We start from the raw sequence: 21,350 nt of genomic DNA, 5'->3' as shown, positions 1-21,350 counted from the left end.
GTACTAGTGAGAAAGCCCTGCCAAGACTCACAGAGCCACCAATTGAGTAAGTTTTGCAGAGTCCAGCTTTGATTGGCAGAAATGCCAGCCAACCTACAGATGCAGGAACAAAAATAAACCTTTATGAGTGTATACTCCTGAGGTTTTTGTGGTTCTGTTGCAGCATCAATGTGGCAAAAGAGAACAGATAAACTTTGTATCTACCAGACCTCTCTCTTACCCTCATTCTGCAGGCAGAAGCAAGCATCCCTCCCATGCACTCACAGCACTTTCACAGCCCATATTACACTGTGACAGTGTTTATCCTGAGTTATAATCATTTACTGTAACTACTTGCTTACGTATTTACCTCCTTGCCACTAAGTTATTTTAGGGAGGAATTTTTAAAAAATCTTTTTGAGCCCAACACTCAGCACAATATGTAGTGAAGAAAAGAAACTGGTTAAACATCCCTCGGAATTAAGAGTGACCAAATTGCTAGCCAGGTAGAATATCTCTCCTTGGGTATCAGGGTCATTTGTTTCTCCGTCTCCATGAGTGGCATGTTTCCTAGTTTTCTGCACGTGTTTCTATTGGATAGCTTCTCTTTCTTCCTCTTAATCAGTAAATCTTTTAAAATATTGTTTCCATATGTATTCTCTGTCAGATCCATGTATTGAAAACATTTCCTGCCTGCCTGTAAACAAACTCTTTCCCTTTTATTATGGACTACATGAATTGTTTAATGAGGTTTAACTTTTTAATCTTCTCTTTATACTCCATTCATGCATGTATGCTCAGTCACTCAGTCGTGTCTGACCCTTTGAGACCCCATGAACTGTAGTCCACCAGGCTTCTCTGTCCATGGGATTATCCAGGCAAGCATGCTGGATTGGTTTGCCATTTCCTCCTCCAGGGGATCTTCCAGATCCAGGGATCGAACCCGCATCACCCACATCTCCCACATTGCAGGTGGATTCTTTACCACTACACTACCTGGGAAGCCAATAATCCATCTATTTTGTGCTTATTTAAGCATGCCCCCTTTATTCCCCTGTCATAAATGTACCCTCCTATATTGGCTGCTAAAATTCTGGGAGTTTGGTTTTTCGTATTTGGGTCTTTAAACTGTGTGGAGCTCACTTTCATAGATGATTTAAGGTAGGGATTCAATTGCCTCAGCATCAGTTAGTGGATATTTAACCTTCTCCTTCACCTGAAAGTTGCTCAGTCCTGTGCGACTCTTTGCGACCCCATGGACTATCCAGTCCATGGAATTCTCCATGCCAGAAGACTGGAGTGGGTAGCCTATCCCTTCTCCAGAGGATCTTCCCCACCCAGGAATTGAACCGGGCTCTGCTGGCAGATTCTTTACCAACTGAGCCACCAGAGAAGCCCAGACACTGGATCGCCTTCACCTGGGATGCAGCTGGCAGCAGGTTTCTCTATGTGCAGGGCTCATGTCTGGTACCTCTATTTGGCTGCACTATTTGTTGATGCCTGCACAAACACATAACCTTCTGTGTTCACAGGACAAGTCACTACACCTTGCTCTTTTTCTTCAAACTTGCTTTGGCTATTTCTGGCTCTTTATTTTTCCATTTCCATTTTTACAGTCACCTTGTCAAGTTATACCCCACACCCTTGTACCCACTAGAGTTGTCAGAATTTTGTTTGGAAGTGCATTCAATTTTTAGGCTGATTTGGGGGAGAATTTACGACTTTAAAAATGGAAACTTCCTATCCGCTAAATAATGTAAATTCACCATTTATTAGATTTCATCTGCTTCCAAAATATACCCAGACTCCAGTAATTCTCACCATAACCAACTTGGTCCAAGCCACGATCATCTCTCTCCTAGTTAGCCAAAGTCGCCTGCCTACCGGCCTCTATGCCTCCACGTCACGTCCTCCACAGCAGCGGGGTGAGTTTTGTGAAGACATAAATCAGGTCATGGCCCTGGCACCACGGCAAATCGCTTTGTTGCCTCCGTGCCAGATTCCACTCTTTGGGAAACAGTGGCTTAAATGAATGACTGAGACGATGCTGGTAACTGGGAAATGACCAAGTAAAGGGGGCGGAGTGGGTAGCCTTTCCCTTCTCCAGGGGATCTTCCCAACCCAGGGATTGAACCCAGGTCTCCCGCATTGCGGGTGGATTCTTTACCGGCTGAGCCACAGGGAAGCCCAAGAATACTGGAGTGGGTAGCGTATCCCTTCTCCAGAGGATCTTCCGGATCCAGGAATCCAACCGGGATCTCCTGCATTGCAGGCGGATTCTTTACCAACTGAAGGAGAAGATGAGCAAGAAGATGCTGGTAACCGGGAAACGATCGAGTAAAGGAGGCGGTCTCCTGGAAACCAAAATGGGAACGGAGGCACCGAGCAGAGCCCCGCACTGCCGCGAGGATGAACTTGGGAGTTCCTGATGGACGCAGAAGCAAACGCACGGGCACAGCGCTTCCGTTCCTGGACCAGGCGGAGGCTGCGCCCAGAGCGCAGGGACAGCGAGGGCGCGCCCCGGCCTCCGGGCCTCGTGGCCGCGCACGGGGACGCGCTCCGAGGGCGCGCTCCGGGAGGCGGCGGCGGCGGCGGCGCGCGGGGCCGCCGTGGCGGGAGAGGCGCTTCCGGTGGCGGCGGCGGCGGCGCCGAGCAGGTTCTGAGAGCGGCGCGGGCGGCGGCCCGGGGTAGCGGTGAGTGGCGGGCCTGGGTGCCGTGGGTGGGGACGCGCGGGGAGCCGGGCGGACGGGCGCGGGCTGGCGCTGGGGCGCGCGCCCGCGGGCGGCTGCCGGGAGACCCCCAACCCCGCTGGGAAATCCGACGCCCCCCGGCCCGCCCGGGGCTCCCCGCGCCAGCGTCCCCGCACCTGCGGTCCCGCAGCCTGAGCCCCGCCCGGAGCCCCGCGCGGGAGCGGGCCCGCGGCCGCACGCGCCCTGCCGCGCTATCCCCGGGGCCGCGTGCCGAAGCCCGCCGCGGGGAGCGCCCCAAGATGGCTGCCGCGGGGGCGGGCGCGGGGGTGCCCGGAGGCCGGCTGCCCCGCGCCCCCGGCGCCCGGCGCAGAGAGGGGCTCCGGGCCCAGAGACCGCCTGGCCCCCGCCCTGCAGCGAGCCCTCTAGTAGGGAAGGGACAGGCGGGTGATGGACACAGTGGTGGTCCTGCTCAGAGCTTGCATCTCAGTGCTGACCTCCTGAGCTTTCGCTCTTGTCACGGCTCTCTAACCTTCTGAGAATGACAGTAGCCACAATGTCTACTAAGTGTGTGCAGGTGGTCCAGGGCCATGCATTTTTACATTACATTCTTGCAGCCCCATGAGGTACTTGGCCTTGCCTTCCTAATCCAGATGAGGAAGGAAACTGGATCTCAGAGAGGTTGTGTAGCCTGCCTAAGGTCACACAGTGAATCCTCTGTTGTCTCAGCTTAAATGTTACTTCCTCAAAGACGCTTTCCCTTGGCTGTCTTGTTTGACATTGTCTCTTCCTGCACATATCCTTTGTTACATTACCGCTTTGATTTTTCCATAAGGGAATTTGTCACCATTTGAAATGAACTGTTGACTTCCTTGTTTGATTCTCTGCTTGTGGTCAGGGCCTCTGTTTGTCTTGCTCATCTATCTGTTCCCTGCACCAGGTAGACCCTCACTGAATATTTGTTGAGTGCCTGAATGAAAAAGCATAGCATGGGTGACTTCAGAGCTTGGACACTGAATCACTCCATGAGCCACTGCCTTCTGAACCCCCATGGCATTTTGTTTCTACTTATCTCAAAATTGTAATCTCTCTTCTGCCTCATCATCTAGATTTTTCCTTGCATGCCTCTAGCTTTTCCCTTCCTGTGCCCATCCCCAGTTTGTTGAGCTGCTTCCATGTTTCAGGCCTTGTAATAGGTGCGAGATGGATATGCAAGTGAATAAGGAAGCTTTGCCACTCTTGTGGTGCTGAACTTGGACTTGCCATATAAGACTGACTTGCCATAGAAGAGCCATATAAGATGAGAGGGAATCTGGGACAATGAGGCTCCACCAGGAGGTTCTGGGACCTCAAGCAGCTCCTTTCTCCCCTGAGTACTGTGGGTGTCTGGTTTGTAAAAAATGATGGTGTTTGGAGAGGTGGATATATCAGTTTCTCTCCAGCTGTAATATATAATTGCTCTAAATCTGTATTCAAGGGTTCAGTTGAGTGTGCAAGTATTTAAAGTCCCATGGACTTTCAGGAAAGTATTGATATCTGAGTGGCAGTTGTCAGAGGGAAAGCTGTAACTATAATTCAGAATCAGGAAAATATTTAGAATGCTTTTAATAGTCTGTAGAAGTTTTATGAAATCCCATGTGGATGAGTATAGAAGGAAGCCGAGAGGACAGCTGGAGCAGCAGTGACCCTTGGAACAGATACATCATACAGCTCCTCTGTTCTCTGATGCCTTGGAATCAAGAATAGCCTCTAACCCTAAGCAAGCCATGGTTAGATGCATTCGATTGGAGTGTGATTGTGAATGGGACGAACCTTTTGTTTGAGGTTAAAGGTAAGCAGTCAGCAGGCAGTCCTTTTTTAAAGGCTGACGATGCCTTAACTTGAGAACTTATTGTTAGAATAGAAATCAAACCTACACTCAGTTAATTATACAAAGTTCAAAGTTATTAAGTTTTTGGTTAACTATTACTTTGTGAAATAGACAATATATATATAATTTGTGACTTGATTCTTTAGGTGGTAAAATATGAAACTCGGTATGTCCAAAGTACTAGAGTTTGGGAATATTTTATTATTTTCACAGGCTGATACCACTATCTCAAGTATAAGCCAGTAGAATTTTTTTAAAAAATGGATAAGAACTTCACTCATCATAAGAAATTGATTAGGAAACTCAAAGGTGATATTGAGGACCATCGAAATGTGAACAATGATTGTGTTGTCACCTGTGTGTTTTAAAGTTCAGCTAAGAATGGGATCTTCCCTGTGAACTGGGAGGTGGGGCTGGGAATGGTGGCAGGGAGACAGAAGGCAGTCATTCCCCCGTGGCTTCTTGATTCTACACGGGCCTTATATCTTCATGCAGACGTGTCCCTGAAACAGAGGAAGGTATGCAACAGAAAGTCGGGGCTGAGATTTGAAAGAATCTGCTTCTCAGCACAGGATTCAACTTTCTGTTCTATGAATTGGTCTCCTGAGTGGCCGCACCCATAAGAAAGGAATGCTGTGTGCTAATGACCATCTCAAAGCCAAATTAGGAAATGTGCTTCTTGAATAAATGTTATTGCTGTTGTCAGACACATCATTTTTGGCCTCACAGGGGTCTGGAGTGAAAGAAAGTGTTAGTTGCTCAGTCGCGTCCAACTGTTTGCAGCCCTATGGACTATAGCCCACTAGGCTCCTCTGTCCATGGAATTCTCCAGGCAAGAATGCTGGAATGGGCTGCCATGTCTTCTTCCTCCAGAGGATCTTCCCAGCCCAAGGATCCAACCTGGGTCTCCTGCATTGCTAGCAGATTCTTTACCATCTAAGCCACCAGGGAAGCCAAGCAGGATATAAAATCAGGTAGAAATGCCATCTTGGGCATGACACTTGGTTTTGCTGAGTAGCTTTACAAAATAGGGGGAAATTTCTTAGAGAGCTGAAGTGAGAATTTAGCCATCTAGTAACACGTGGAAAGCCTGGTGTCTGGCACACAGTGGGCTCTCAGCCACGTCCCCCTCCAGGGACTGGGATATGGTACATCGCACTCTCTGGCCCTAACTAAGTAAACCAAGGGCAACCAGATTCCTACCCAACTTTTTCAAATGCAGTTATCTTAACTAACAATAAGCTTCCAGTTTAATAGTTATCATTGTTAATCTTTAGCCAGGGTTAAAGGTCTTTTCCCAAGTCCCTGGGAGAGCGCATTCCCTGATAATTTGTTTTCTGTGAAGTACATTCTTCTTTTTTTTTTTTCGCAGTAGTTAAGCATTTTCTTGGCATGTAACTCGAAGTTTGAAATAAAGGTTATCTTAGGAGAAAAGTGTTTTTCTCTGGTGTTTCTGGTCGTCCTCAGGAAGTTCAGGCAGCCAGGCACTACTCCATTCCCCTCTGGTCCCACCACACCAGCGGCCACTGTGTTTACGGACAAGACTTGAGCGAGTGAGGACAGGGGAGTCCGTGCACGGAGAACCGCGTGTTAGTGACAGTCCTACATTTGTCCATCCCTTCACATTTACTAAAGCTCAGTACAGTCCTCCTGTACACCTCAGCTTTATCATCCTTTCAACTCTATGTTAGCCAACCCTCATCTCCATCTTCAAGATGAGAAAACTGAGGCTCAGTGAGGCAAAGCGAGTCACCCAGTGACATGCTTAGAAAGGACGTGACAGAATCAAGACTCTAATCCAGACTGCAGTGGTTCAAGTCTGGTTCTCGTTCTGTGGGTAGGTTGTCAGGATAGATACTCAGGGAGCCAGAAGGCCAAGTAAGTGTTCTTCCTCATAGGACCCAGCCAGCAACTAGTGTGGGTGGCCATGGAGTCGTCTAAATGTTTATACTTCCCCAGAAAGAGGGTAAAAATCTTCCCTTCTTTGGAAGAGCATTTGGTTATTAATGTTTACTCATAAGTTTTATATTCTTTACCACATAGTGTTTCCCAAACTTAGCTAGTCATAGGGTGATGCTGGTTTAGTCACTAACTTATGTCTGACTCTTTGCAACTCCCTGGACTGTGGCCCACCAGACTCCTCTGTCCATGAGATTTCCCAGGAAAGAATACTGGAATGGGTTGCCATTTCCCCCTCCAGGGGATCTTCCCAAACCAGGGGTCGAACCGGCATCTCCTACGAGTCATTCATATCGAAGTCATCAGTAAGGTTGATAAGTTAGTTGAAGACTTCAGCAGAGGTGGGTGATGTCCATCCATAATAAACTCTATGTGGGAAAGGTGTCTTTACGTATGTTTGGGGAAATGTAGGCTATAGTCATTAGAATGTGTTTGCTTTTCAGTCTATTCACTGTGTTTCGGGTCTTTCCAAATCCAAGGCCAAGCCAGCGTTGGGTGCAGGAGAGGACTTCAGCCCGTGCTGATGGACGGTGACAGTGACAGTTAAGTTGCTCAGGCGTGTCCGACTCTGTGACCCCATGGACTATAACCTATCAGAATCCTCCAACCATGAGATTTTCCAGGCAAGAATGCTGGAGTGGGTTGCCATTTCCTTCTCCAAGGAGTCCATACTGAATGTACAAATTAATTTTGTTCTCAGCTTCCCTTGTAGCTTAGTCAGTAAAGAATCACCTGCAATGCAGGAGACCCTGGTTTGATCCCTGAGTTGGGAAGGTCTCCTGGAGGAGGGCATGGAAACCCACTCCAGTGTTCTTGCCTGGAGAAGCCCATGGACACAGGAGCCTGGTGGGCTGCAGTTCAGGGGGTCACAAGAGCTGGACATGACTGAGCGACTGAACCACCACCACTGTGGCTTCATCCCCAGGCTTCCCAGGTGGCACCAGTGGTAAAGGGCCCACCTGTCGGTGCAGGAGGTGGAAGAGACCTAGTTTGATCCTTGGGTGGGGAAGATCCCCTGGAGGAGGCCATGGAGTATTCTTGCCCAGAGAATCCCAGGGACGGAGGAACCTGGTGGACTGCAGTCCGTGGGTGGCACAGAGTCCGACATGACTGAAGTGACTCAGCATGCACACACAGCTTCTCCGTCATCCTTGTGGTGCCTAGTATCATCACAAGGGCTGTCCAGCAAAATGACTCTCTGTTTCTCTGAGTAAATTCCTACCCGAGGAGCACTGGCTCTAGTATTGTCACCATCCATTGTCATGAAATACTGTGAGAACCACCATCCATTATCGTGAAATACTGTGAGAACCACATCATCAGCTGTGCTCAAGAACACTCTGGAAAAGTGTCTGATCTTTGACCAAAGTCAGCCTCAAGGGGGAGAGAGGGAGGAAAGTTCAGGGACCGCAAGCGGGGGTATGGCTGCGCTTTTCATGCATCCGTTCAGTTCAGTTCAGTCGCTCAGTCATGTCCGACTCTTTGCGACCCCATGAATCACAGCACGCCAGGCTTCCCTGTTCATTACCAGCTCCCGGAGTTCACTCAAACTCATGTCCATCGAGTCGCTGATGCCATCCAGCCATCTCATTCTCCATCGTCCCCTTCTCCTCCTGCCCCCAATCCCTCCCAGCATCAGAGTCTTTTCCAGTGAGTCAACTCGTCGCATGAGGTGGCCAAAGTATTGGAGTTTCAGGTTGGCGCACCATCAACCATACCTTCCCCTACCACTGGAGGCTTTGCTTCCTTTCCATGATGGTGCCCTGGGCAGGCAGCCCCATGGCCCAGCCCACGAGTTGGCACCAAGTATGTTGGCCAAATGACCCCTAAACGCAGCAGTCAGTGGGCGCCCAGGATGCTGCAGGATGTTGACCAAGTGTCCAGGCCTGCCAAGCCTCAGCACCGAGGCAGGTGGAAAGGTGCTGTGCCCAGGGACCCCCGCACAGCAGTCAAGGCCAGGGGGTGCTTTGCCTCCGAGGCAGCTCCTGGGTCAGGAGCACCTGCCTCGGCCCCCTGCACTTCGGGCTGAGGCTGAGAGCTTCTCCTGGGTCTACAGCTGGGGAGACAAGTGAGCCAGGGCAGCGGCGCCTTGTCCACTGTCCCACAATTTTAGTGTAAAATAAGAAATAAGTTTCGTTTGTTTTGTTTTCAAACTGGACTCTTATTTATAGGAACTGGTTATATTATTTAGAGTGGGAAAAAAGTATAAACTGCACATGAAGGTTGGTGCAAGAAAATGCTTGTCCAATTGGATCATGGGAGTCCCAGTTAATAATTAACATTTTATCTGGTTTGAGATCAGCTTTCTTTCTAAGAATGTTCATATGGCATTTCTGAGTAGCCTTTTTGGTTTTGAAATTGGCGGTGGCAGGGACGGGCTCTCAAGTTTAGTTGGTATGTCTTAGGCCAGTCCAGAGTTGTGTTAAAATCCTTTTTAAATAGTTTTGTTTATTTGTTGTTACTGAAGTTTAGTTGATATACAGTGTTGTGTTAGTTTCAGGTGTGTACACACACACACGTATATGCATATACAGACAACAGGTCCTCGTTGTGTGCCTGCTTTGTATACGTGTGTGTGTGCGCTCAGATGCTTCAGTCGTGTCCACCTCTTTGTGACACTATGGACTGTAGCCCGCCAGGCTCCTCTGCCCATGGGATTCTCCAGGCAGGAACACTGGAGTGGGTTGTCATGCCCTCCTCCAGGAGATCTTCCCGACCCAGGGATCGAACCCGAGTGTCCTGCATGTCCTGCATTGCAGGCAGATTCTTTACTGCTGAGCCACTGGGATGTATTTTATATAATGTGTAGATATTACTCACAAATTCCTGTTTTATCCCTCCCCCACCCCCACCTTTCCCCTTTAATGACCGTATGTTTGTTTCTAAATGAACTTATTTACAAAATCACATCCTTTTACGCAGTCAAAAGAGTGCTGTGTTAGATGCCTAATGCTACTTAGCATATTGCTGCAAATGTAGAGCCTTAAAACAACTAAATCTAACCCTGAAACAACTGTATATTAGCTTATCTTTCTGGAGGTTGGAGGCCTAGGCTGGTTCTGTGCTGCCTCTGGAGGCTCCAAGGGAGACTCGCTGTCCCTGCTCTCGGCAGCTTCCAGAGGCCGTGCCCCTCACTGGGCTCCTGATCCTGCCTCACACGGAGCTCTGCCTGTCCCTTGTCACATCTGCTTCTCTGACTCTCCTCTCCTACCTCCCTCTTTCTCTCACAAGGACCCTCGTTGTGATCAAGCCCACCTGAATCGTCCAAGGGCATTTCCTAGTCTTAAGAGCTTTGGCTGACTTATACCAGCAAAGTCCCTTCGTCACGTAAGGTCACACAGTCAGCGTCTGGAGGTTGGGGGTGGGCATCTCTGGGTCCATGCAGAGCCTGCTGCAGTCTATGCCGAGTGGGTGGTACGAGCTTTCACTGTTGGGGTTTTGGCAGGCTAGGCCTGGCGTCTGATGATAAGCCTGCTTCCTCCCTTGCTGGATAGCTATGAGTGACTTCTGAGAATCTTACTTTCCTCCTCTGTGAGTTGTGCATAATATGCCTAAGGCACAGTGTTGTGGAAACTGACATAGAATATTCGTCCACTGGCACACAGTAGGGGCTTGAACTCTTAGGCCAGCGTACAGCCCGTTCCTTGTATGCAACAGAAACTCTAAAACTATTGGAGTTCCTTTCCTAGAGTCTCTTTTTCCTTTGCCTGTTAAAGAAGAGACTTTGTATACACTACTATATATGAAATAAGCAACAAGATCTTACTATACAGCACAGGGAACTGTATTCAATACCTTATAATAATCTATATGGGAGAGAATCTGAAAAAGAATATACATACAGATACACACATATGTTGATACATATCTGAGTCACTTTGCTGTAGACCAGAAACTAATGCAACATTGTGAATCAACTATACTTCAGCTTAAAAAGAGAGACTTTGTGAGGCCTCCGCAGCAGCATTCTTATGTACACTGTGAGGGCACCACAGGTTAGCACAGCTTGGAGCCTCATGGTTTGAGGAGATATGTTTTTATTTAAGGGAAAAAAGAAGGGCCTTAGAGACAGCAGTTCTGTGCAGACATTAATTGCTGTGATTGGAGGGGCGGGGGGACAGCTGGAAGAGTGATAGAGAGGACGGGATGAACTGGCTGGCCAGCACCTGAGAGTCCAGCCCAGCTGTGGGCCTCTGCCCGCTTCCTTCTGCCGCCGGCAGCAGGGGCACGCCCTGGGCAGTGATTTCCCGCTCCTGCCTCTGTTTCCCATATGATGGGCACATTGAGGGCATCATTTTTAAGATCCTCTCTAGCTCTTATCCAATTGGAACATTTTTCTTTTATGAAGTACCATGTTGTAAAACCAGATCATGTTTTCAATAACGTGACCTTAAGTGTCCCCGTATTTAACAAATTAGAGGTTGGTTTGTCATTAAGAACGAGAATTCTCGGAAAGCTATATTAATTTGTTGTTGTTGCTGCTGTTATATATATTAGGTGTAGAGGGGAAACAGTGACCGTGAGAATTAGACTTTACGGGGAAGAAAGGATGACTTGGTACCCAATCTTATGAGAAGATGTCAGTGTCAGATACTCATGGGGGAGCACGGCAGACCGCTCAGCGCTGTGAGAAGGCATGGTGGAGCAGAGAAGGCCGTGGGGAAACAGCTCCCCGCTCATGCAGAGTCGCACCCTGGTGCCTGGAGAGCCGGGGGCCCGGGCTCAGAGCGCCTTCAGAAGCACGTGCTGGGCCTTGTGCTAGACCTCCTGGATCTGAGTCTCTAGAAGGCTGATGCTGCTGCTAAGTCACTTCAGCCGTGTCCAACTCTGTGCAACCCTATAGACGGTAGCCCACCAGGCTCCCCTGTCCCTGGGATTCTCCAGGCAAGAACACTGGAGTGGGTTGCCATTTCCTTCTCCAATTCATGAAAGTGAAAAGTGAAAATGAAGTCGCTCAGTCGTGTCTGACCCTCAGCGAACCCATGGACTACAGCCCACCAGGCTCCTCCATCCATGGGATTTTCCAGGCAAGAGTACTGGAGTGGGGTGTCATTGCCTTCTCCCGTCTCTGAGTCTCTAGAAGGCTGATAGTATTTGTCTTTATCAGAAGCTCTTCAGGTGATGTCAGTGCTTTCTGTTGGTTAGGAACCACCAGTCTGTACTGGTGGCTTTGCAGGAATAATAGTGCCCCAGGGAGGGGACATTTAATGTGCTGTGTTTTCACTCCCTGCTTGCCACCACCATAGCTTATTATTTTTAGAATTTGTCAGGATAAACATCTTTGCAGTGTTCTCACTCCCCTGATGGCCCTTTGGGAACTGTCTTCACCTCCTCACTGGCCCAAGCTGGAAACAACCAGGGGGATCTTCCTTTTGGGCAGTGGGACAACCAGTAGACTCACTTCACTTGTCCTCCAGGACAGCACACTCTGCTGAGTTCCTACCCACTACCACTCTGTCTCAGCCTCTTTTGCTGTAACTTAGTCTTTCCCAACCTCTTAACATCTGAGGCCTTGGATTCCTTCTCTTTTTACATTCACATCCCTGTTGACCTCCCATTGCATAAGTTTCTATAGTCTCTCTGCTTATAGCTCCCAGATGAATATCTGCAGACAAAACCTCTCCTCTGAACTCTAGACTCTCATTTTCAACTGCCTCCTGGACATCTCCCCATAGAAGGCCCCTAGGCATTACAAACTTCATTCATCCAAAGCTGAACTTGCTGTTTTCTCCCTAACGTCTGCCCCTCTTCCATCCAGATTACCTTAGGAGTCATGCCTTTTTATTCTGTCCCACCCCCTGTCCAGGTTATTAGGGAATCCTGTTGGCTCCATCAAGAGCGTATCCAAAAATCAGCGCTTCTTGACACCTCCTGCTACCACCTGCTCCACCATCAGCCCTCCTCTGGATGCCTGCAGGAGCCCCACAATGACTCTTCCTGCATCTGCTCTTATCACCCCACTGCATTCTCCACACAGCAGCTAACGAGATCTTTTAAATTATAAGTCAGATCATTTTAGTCCTCTGTTTGGAACCCACCAGTGACTCCCATTTCCCTCAGGGTAAAATGCAAAGGCCTCACAGTGACCACCAGGCACCAAACAATCCTATTCCAACTTAAACCCCTCCCCATGCCTCTCAGACCCCTCATCTCCTGTCCCCCTCTTCCTGTCTCCACCCCAGCTGCACACCTTCTTGCTGTTCTTTGAAGACATCTGCCTCGGGGTCTTTGCAGTGTCTGTTCCTTCCCCCTGGAGTGCTGTTCCCCCAGTGCCTCATGCTTCAGTTCATCTCTTCTCTCCCATCTTACTCCATTGTTACTTTCTCAGTGAGGCCTACCCTGACTGCCCTGGTTAAAAACACAATCTGTCCTCATGATGTTTCCTATTCTGATTTTTCCCCAAACCACCTATTACCTTCTTATATATTTGATCCTTGGTTTACCTTTTGTGTTTTTATTGTCTGACTCCCCTTCTATTGCCACTATCCAATATCAGCTCCACCAAGGCAGGAACTTTTGTCTTTGTTCACTGATTTAGCCCAAGAATCTGTCACACGGTGGATGCCCAGTCAGTGAACACTAAAGGTAGCAGCATTTTCTAGACTTAAAGAAGAAACCTGTAAGTCTTGTCCTGGCAAGAATTTCTTCTGTATTTAATCTGTGACCTACTGCAGTGTAGAGTATAGGAACTATCCCTTATAATGGTCCATTCAGAAATAGGAGTGAGTTTGACCAGATTATCTGGTTTAATTATTATAGAAAGTGTAAGTATAGAAACAAACTGTGACCTGTATGCATAAGTAGAAATTCAAATTATGATCCTTAGACAAGGCCAGTGTGAACTGTCTGTTTTAGAGCCATACTGGAAGAGGTACAGAAATTTGGAAGTGCTTAGAAACTTTCATAAAAATAGTTAGAGTTCTATTATATTAATATCTGCTGATCCAATAATAAAAAAATTGGGACTTTTTTGTGTCCAACCTTTTTCAAAATTTATTTTTAATCTAGTTTACAAAAATATTGGTTCATGACGGGGATTGGAAATTAGAACAAACAAAGCAGGTCTTTCATCGCACATAGTTTAAGAAGCACTAATCAAATGGACTCCAGCGCTACCTTAGGAAGTTGGAGTTAAAAATAGCTTGAGACCTTCTGTACCTTTATTAGTCATTTCATAGATCTTCAGATTATTGTCTCCTATAGTGATTTTCAACATTTTTCTGTTTTGCTTTTCTTCCCCTCAAGCAGTCGACCCGCTCTTTAAAAGATCGTTGCCATAAAACAGCTGTAGAAGGCAAATGAAAGCAGACCTGCTGTGGTTGAGTATGAATCTCCTCCACTCCCCTCAGTTCAGTTCAGTCGCTCAGTTGTGTCTGACTCTTTGTGACCCCATGAACCGCAGCACGCCAGGCCTTCCTGTCCATCACCAACCCCCAGAGTTTACTCAAACCCGTGTCCATTGAGTCCGTGATGCCATCAACCATCTCATCCTCTGTCATCCCCTTCTCCTCCTGCCTTAATCTTTCCCAGCATCAGGGTCTTTTCCAATGAGTCAGTTCTTCACATCATGTGACCAAAGTATTGGAGTTTCCGCTTCAGCATCAGTCGTTCCAATGAATATTTAGGACTGATTTCCTTTAGGATGGACTGGCTGGATGTCCTTGCAGTCCAAGGGACTTTCAAGAGTCTTCTCCAACACCACAGTTCAAAAGCATCAATTCCTCACCACTCGGCTTTCTTTATAGTCCAACTCTCACATCCATACATGACTACTGTAAAAACCACAGCTTTGACTAGACAGACCTTTGTTGGCAAAGTAATGTCTCTACTTTTTAATATGCTGTCTCAGTTGATCATAGCTTTTCTTCCAAAGATCAACTGTCTTTTAATTTCATGGCTGCAATCACCATCTGCAGTGATTTTGGAGCCCAAAAAAATAAAGTCTGACACTGTTTCCATTGTTTCCCCATCTATTTCCCATGAAGTGATGGGACCAGATGCCATGATCTTAGTTTTCTGAATGTTGAGTTTTAAGCCAACTTTTTCACTCTCCTCTTTCACTTTCATCAAGAAGATCTTTAGTTCTTCTTCATTTTCTGCCATAAGGGTGGTATCATCTGCATATCTGAGCTTATTGATATTTCTCCCGGCAATCTTGATTCCAGCTTGTGCTTCTTCCAGCCCAGCGTTCCTCATGATGTACTCTACATATAAGTTAAATAAGCAGGGTGACAATATACAGCCTTGATGTACTCCTTTCCTTATTTGGAACCAGTCTGTTGTTCCATGTCCAGTTCTAACTGTTGCTTCTTGACCTGCATACAGATTTTCCAGGAGGCAGGTGAGGTTGTCTGATATTTCCATCTCTTAAAGAATTTTCCACAGTTTGTTGTGATCCACACAATCAAAGGCTTTGGCACAGTCAATAAAGCAGAAGTAGATGTTTTTCTGGAACTCTCTTGCTTTTTTGATGATCTGACGGATGTTGGCAATTTGATCTCTGGTTCCTTTGCCTTTTCTAAATCCAGCTTGAACATCTAGAAGTTCACGGTTCACATACTGTTGAAGCCTGGCTTGGAGAATTTTGAGCATTACTGTGCTAGCATGTGAGATTAATGCAATTGTGCAGTAGTTTGAACATTCTTTACCATTGCCTTTTTGGGATTGGAATGAAAACTGACCTTTTCCAATCCTGTGGCCACTGCTGAGTTTTCCGAACTTGCTGGCATGTTAGAGTGCAGCACTCCACTCCCCTAGAGGTCACTAAAGTCCCTCGGCAGAGTCCTAAGTCCCTGCACACAAGTCTGATACCTATTTTCCTGGGCATGAATTGGAGTTTCTGTTTTGCTTTTTATATGTTTTATAGATACTGTATCTTATATAGTCGCATTTGAAATTTAGACATTTCTTCATACAGTGACCCAGCTCTTTGAAGTGTATCCTCGTATCTCTGAACTTGACATGCATGACTTAAAGGTGCCCTAATTTGAAATTTAGACACTTCTTTTATCATAGCAGAACTGGCTGAAAACTAGCAGGGACAAACCTTAGTTAAATAAAGTCATGTGTACTTCAGTGAGAGAAATAACAGTGGAGGAACTGGGGCTGTCTAACAATGGAAGAGATAGGTCTTTCAGAGCATCTTGGAGAATGGTGGAATTTAGGGAAGCTTACTGAAGCAATATATGATTGACTCAGACCAGGGCTTAGAGAAGGCAATGGCACCCCACTCCAGTACTCTTGCCTGGAGAATCCCATGGACAGAGGAGCCTGGTGGGCTGCAGTCCATGGGGTCGTGAAGAGTTGGACACGACTGAGCAACTTCACTTTCATTTTTCACTTTCACGCAGTGGAGAAGGCAATGGCAACCCACTCCAGTGTTCTTGCCTGGAGAATCCCAGGGACGGGGTAGCCTAGTGGGCTGCCATCTATGGAGTCGCACAGAGTCGGACACGACTGACGCAACTTAGCAGCAGCAGCAGAGCAGGGCTGGCTGTGAAGCTCTGGACTGTGAAGTAGCCCCATGACCTTGTTTCCATGGAAATGGCAAAGTTAGGAAGGACGTGGAATATTGTTTCCAGAAACTCCTTAATCTGAAACTCTCTTCCTGGGCTGGAAATCCAGACTCCTTTTCTGTGTCAAAAGTGGGATATTTCATTCTTCCTAGTTTTATTTCAGATAACAAAGTTTCTGACAGTCTGTGATTATGGAGAACAAGGTTTCTTATCCACAAGTGAGATAAGAAAGCGGGGTCACCCAAAAAACAGGGTCGTTATGACACCTTTTAGCTGCATTATGAGTTTCAGAGAAATAGGAAAGGAAGTGTTAGTTGCTCAGCCATGTCTGACTGTTTGCGACCCCATGGACTGTAGCCCACCAGGCTCCTCTGTTCATGAAATTCCAAGCAAGAATACTAGAATGGGTTGTCATTCCCTTCTCCAGGGGACCTTCCCAACCCAGGGATCAAACCTAGGTCTCCCACATTGCAGGCAGATTCTTTACTATCTGAGCCACCAGGAAAGCCCCTGGGAGAAATATGGTTTCCCATTAACGCCACAGCTGACATTATCTGTTTGTCGTCTCAGGCTGTTTTATGAACAAGAAGGCTAATTGTTTTCTCTCTCACTCCCATGACCTGCTGGCTCGCATACACTGCATCTCTCATATCTACCAGCCTAACATGCTTGATTTTGATCCAGTGGGCCTTGATACATGTTAGTTTGAGATTCTGATAAAGTTTAAATGACAGCCACTGACATCTTAAAATACCTCTGATCTAGTGAAGCACTGAAAAATAACTTAATGAAAAATGACCTGGAAAAGAAAGCTACCAGAACAATCAGTATTAGAAACGTAAGAAGAGACCACTATGAGAAAGCAGTGGTTTGAAGCCATAATAGTGATCAAATCCTTCGACCTTCTGATACCGCATACAGAGAGTTTAAGGAAGTCACTAGCTATGAGGGAAAAAATTAGTAGACAGTGATACAGCATTATTTTTCATAGTGAAAAACTGAAAATAACATAAACTTTGAAGGTGTTGCTAAATACCCCAAATGAATATTTAGTGCCATAGGGAACACTTATGAAATAAGTGCAACAAATAGTCAGGATATTAAAATACCACGTATGAGGTCAACCTTGTTATTTGTTTTAATTAGATGATAATATGTATAGAAAATATCTGCAAGGAAATATACAAAGAGAGCAACAATAGTTATTTCAGAATGGCTAAATTATAGTAGATTTTATTTCTTTATTCTTTATTTTCTACCATAAGCTTGTATTATTCAAAATAGTACGGTAAGCATGTATTACAACAATACTGAGCAGTTCTAACAATAAACATGTATTACTCAGAGAGAGAAACTAGTTACTTTAGAAAAAAGTATGAGTTCTTAGCCAGAAAATAAGTATTTTATGAGGAAGATTATATGCTCCTATGTTATTACTATTCATGTGGTTGTCAAAATGTGTTTTTCCCACTATGACCCTGTTAGATTGAAGAACATAGTTTTTCATTTTTGATTGGTGGTTTTTATGCTGAGTAAGGCTGAATGAATCTGAATCTTTTTTTAATTGTAGAATTTTTAGCATATGACCCTTTTTTGCATAATTAGTCACTTCTACTTATAGGAATAACAGATTTAGTAAACCAGAACACAGCAGTAGTTTGACGTTGGTTCTTTCACCCAGAGAAAGGAGTTCAAGCTTCAGTACCTATTACTGTTGATGTTATTTCTAACATTTCATATCTTAATTTTTTTCTAAAGGATAGGTTTTCAAAAGTAAGGGATGATGAAATACTATGTCCTTTTAAAAAAAACTGTGTTGGAAATGATTGAAATTTGGTTCGGATCAACTGAGATTTGCAAACAACTTTAGCTTTGGACTTAAATTGTCTCTCTGCCATTTATTACAAAGTTATTTTCGTAAACTGAAGTGTCCCTGACTCTTTACTGTGATTACAAAGTTTCCACATGTATGGTAACATTGTAAATTTTAAATCAGCTTGTCTTTCTGATCCTCTCCAGTTCAGGAAGATGTCTGGAGAACTTCCACCAAACATTAACATCAAGGAACCTCGATGGGATCAAAGCACTTTCATTGGACGAGCCAAACATTTCTTCACTGTAACTGATCCCAGGAACATTCTGTTAACCAACCAACAACTGGAGGCGGCGAGGAAGGTAGTCCATGATTACAGGTAACATTAGCGGTATGCTTTTTGATTTAATGTGTTAATCAATCGTGCTGGTGGCTTCTTGTCTTAAACCTTCCCTTAGGGAGTTTTCAATATGTTTTTGCAATTGAATCCTTTTTATCAAAATAAAAAAAAAAAGTGAGAAGACAGGTTTTGTACCCCATTGCTGACCATTAACAGAAATATCCAAGGTTCATAATAACCTGAATATAAGACAGCCATCCTCCAACTCGTAAGTGCCAATCTGTGAGGTGCCCTGCCTCCCACTCTGATACAACTACCCCTGCATCCACATCCTTCTGTCTCTAGGTGGAGACCGCCTCTTACAAAACCAGGTTGTCAAGAATTAGAGTACACTGGTTGCTTCTTCTTAGATAAACCCTCAGTGAATAAATCCCACGTATAGTAGCTTAGATGGGAAGGATGCTGGTAGCATGGTTTTTAGGTTTGGGATGGATTTCATCAGTTCAAAGAGCCAGGAATGAGATAGAGAAGAGGCATGGGCTCTAGGGCAATAGTCACAACTTTCATTTATTTTTAAAAATTTTAATACAATTTTTAACGGCTATCCTCAATTTACAGTTATTAACAAAATATTGCTGTGTTTTGAAATACATCCTTGAGCCTGACTTACATGCAGTGGTTTATACCTCCCAGTCCTCCACCCGTATATTGCCCCCCAGTGTATAACCACTAGTTTGTTCTCTGTATCTCAGTGCCTGATTCTCTTGTTATATTCACTAGCTTGCTGTATTTTTTAGGTTCCACATATAAGCGATAATGTACAGTAGTCGTCTTTCTCTCTCTGCCTTATTTCACTTAGTTAGCCGAATGCCCTGCAATTCCGTCCGTGTTGTTGCAAATGGCAACATTTCATTCTTTTTATGGTGAGTAGCACGCCGTGTATATATATATATATATATAAATTATATATATATATATATATACACACACCACGTCTGCTTTATCCACTCATCTGTTGATGGACATGCAGCTTTCTTGATAAATGACCATATAAGAAATATTACTGTTTGAAGCTTCGTGGACCACAGTGGGTTTCCATCTTATTCTGCATGTTCTGTCTGTTCTTGCTAATTTCTTGGCTGTTTGCTTTTTGGTTGGTTGGTTATTTTACAATCCTTTAAAAAACGATGGAAAAACCACTCTTAGCTAGCTAGCCATATAGGCCACAGATAGCAATGCTGACTCCTGCTCTCAGGGAAAGTTAGAAGCTGAGAACTGGATCAGTGGGAGCTAGGAGCCTAAATGTGCCGTAAATAATGCATGCAGGTTGCATACTTGGCTGTCACGTGGGTAGTCAGGGAAGCCAAGGGCAGTCTTCAAACTGTTGCCGAGCACTGAGCTGGCCAGGTCCTGGCGTGCGCAGCCAAGCAGAAGGAGGGCTCCCTGGGCAGAGAACGTCTTGGAGCCCTGTGCGCAAGTCCTGAGGAAAGAGCCAGCAGAAGAGAGCAGAAATGTTTCAGGAATTCTGACAAGTAAAATGTTCCGTGATTCTGGAACAAAAGCCAAGAAAAGAAGAGAGGTAAGACAGCTAGAGGAGTTGAAACAAAGCCATGAGGGAGATCACAAAGCCCCTAAACCTGTAAGAGCAGAGTTAAAACCTTCATGGAGCCATTGGTGGAGAACTCAGGGCAGTGGTGCCGAGCAAAAGCGGAAGCAGCGGTGCTGGGGGTGAACCTGAGTCGCTCTCCGAGGGTGAGAATCCAAGGTCGGCATACTTCCTGTGCGAAGGGCCAGATGGGAAATATTTTCACTTCGCGAGCCCTACCATCTTATTCTTTTGTGTTGTTTTGTGTGTTCATCACCCTTTAAAAATGGAAAAACCATTGTTAGCTTCCCAGCCATTTAAAAATAGGACGTGACTTGTCAACTTCTGACCCAGGTGAAAAAGTGAAAGTGTGAAAAGGATTGTATTTCAGGGGAATAGAGGCTGGCTTGTGAAGACATGATTCATTGATGCTTCTCAAGGAGAAATTAGAAAAATGCAAACAAAGTAACATTAAGTAACTAAAGAATTTTCCTCTAGTGAAATATCTAGAAATTAAGCTCACCCTGTTGCAGGCAGAGACCCCTGCAAAATGGAAATTTTTTCCTTTTCTTTTTCTACAAAGAAACTTTTAAAAATGTTATAAGCAGCCAGAACAGGAAAAAAGTTATTTAAAAAAAGAACAAATGACAGAGAAGTCAACTTTTTATCAGTCATCACTGAGCACGTGAGAACAGCAAAAAACGTGCTGAGTTTCCTGGAGAAAGCATGTATCTGAGGAATTTCTTACAGAGAGTCTGTTTAGAGAGGCAACAGAAAAATATATATCAAAAATAAACTCCTAGAGACTTCCCTGGCCGTTCAGTGATTAAGACTTCATCTTCCAGTGCAAGAGGTCCTGGTCTGGGAACTAAGATCATGCCTCACAGCCAAAAAGGCAGAAGATAAAACCGAATCAATATTGTAACAAATTTGATAAATACTTTGAAAAATGGACCACATCAAAAAAAGTCTTAAAAAAATGTAAAAAATAGACTTCATCAATCCTTCTTATGAGGTCAAGAAATAAAGCAAAATTGAGTTCAAAAATAAGAAATCCATAGTATGCAGTGATTCTACAAACAACTCAAAATGGAATTATCATATATCCAGCCATTCTGCTTCTGGGCACATACCCAAAAGAATAGGCAGCAGGGTCTTAAACAGATATTTGCATACTGGTGTTTGTAGCAGCATTACCCACAGCAGCCCAAGGTAGAAGCAATGCAAGTATCCAAGGAAGGATGAATGAAAAAGTAAAACATAGTCTATTCACACAATAGAGTACTATTCGGCCTTGAAAGCAAAGGGAATCCTAACACATGCTCAGTTCAGTTCAACTCAGTTCAGTCGCTCAGTCGTGTCCAACTCTTTGCAACCCCATGGACTGTGGACTGCAGCATATCAGGCCTCCCTGTCCATCACCAGCTCCTGGAGTTTACCCAAACTCATGTCCATTGAGTCGGTGATGCCATCCAACCATCTCATCCTCTGTCATCCACTTCTCATCCTGTCCTCAATATTTCCCAGCATCAGGGTCTTTTCCAATGAATCAGTTCTTCACATCAGGTGGCCAAAGGATTGGAGTTTCAGCTTCAACGTCAG

General features: G+C 45.4%; 1 protein-coding gene across 3 annotated transcripts in view; it reads left to right on the top strand.

Annotated features, from left to right (window-relative positions):
* The first annotated feature begins 2,525 nt into the window (after positions 1 to 2,525).
* SFXN1 (sideroflexin 1) overlaps positions 2,526 to 21,350 on the top strand; it is a 53,274-nt gene continuing 34,449 nt past the window's right edge. For all 3 annotated transcript variants that reach the window (XR_008687249.2, XM_055436093.2, XM_088839873.1), the window contains exons 1-2: positions 2,526 to 2,672; positions 18,030 to 18,202. Coding sequence is in view for 2 of the 3 variants with exons in the window: in XM_055436093.2 (XP_055292068.1) it covers positions 18,039 to 18,202 (164 nt within the window). In the remaining variant the exon portion in view is untranslated. The remainder of the gene's footprint in view (positions 2,673 to 18,029; positions 18,203 to 21,350) is intronic.

The sequence above is a fragment of the Moschus berezovskii genome, chromosome 9 (genome assembly GCF_049115385.1).
Source record: "Moschus berezovskii isolate FMDL1 chromosome 9, NW_MosBer_1.0, whole genome shotgun sequence".
NCBI classification, from domain to species: Eukaryota; Metazoa; Chordata; class Mammalia; order Artiodactyla; family Moschidae; genus Moschus; species Moschus berezovskii.
The sequence above is the reverse complement of the archived record's forward strand: the minus strand, read 5'-3'. Positions and strand labels throughout refer to the sequence as shown.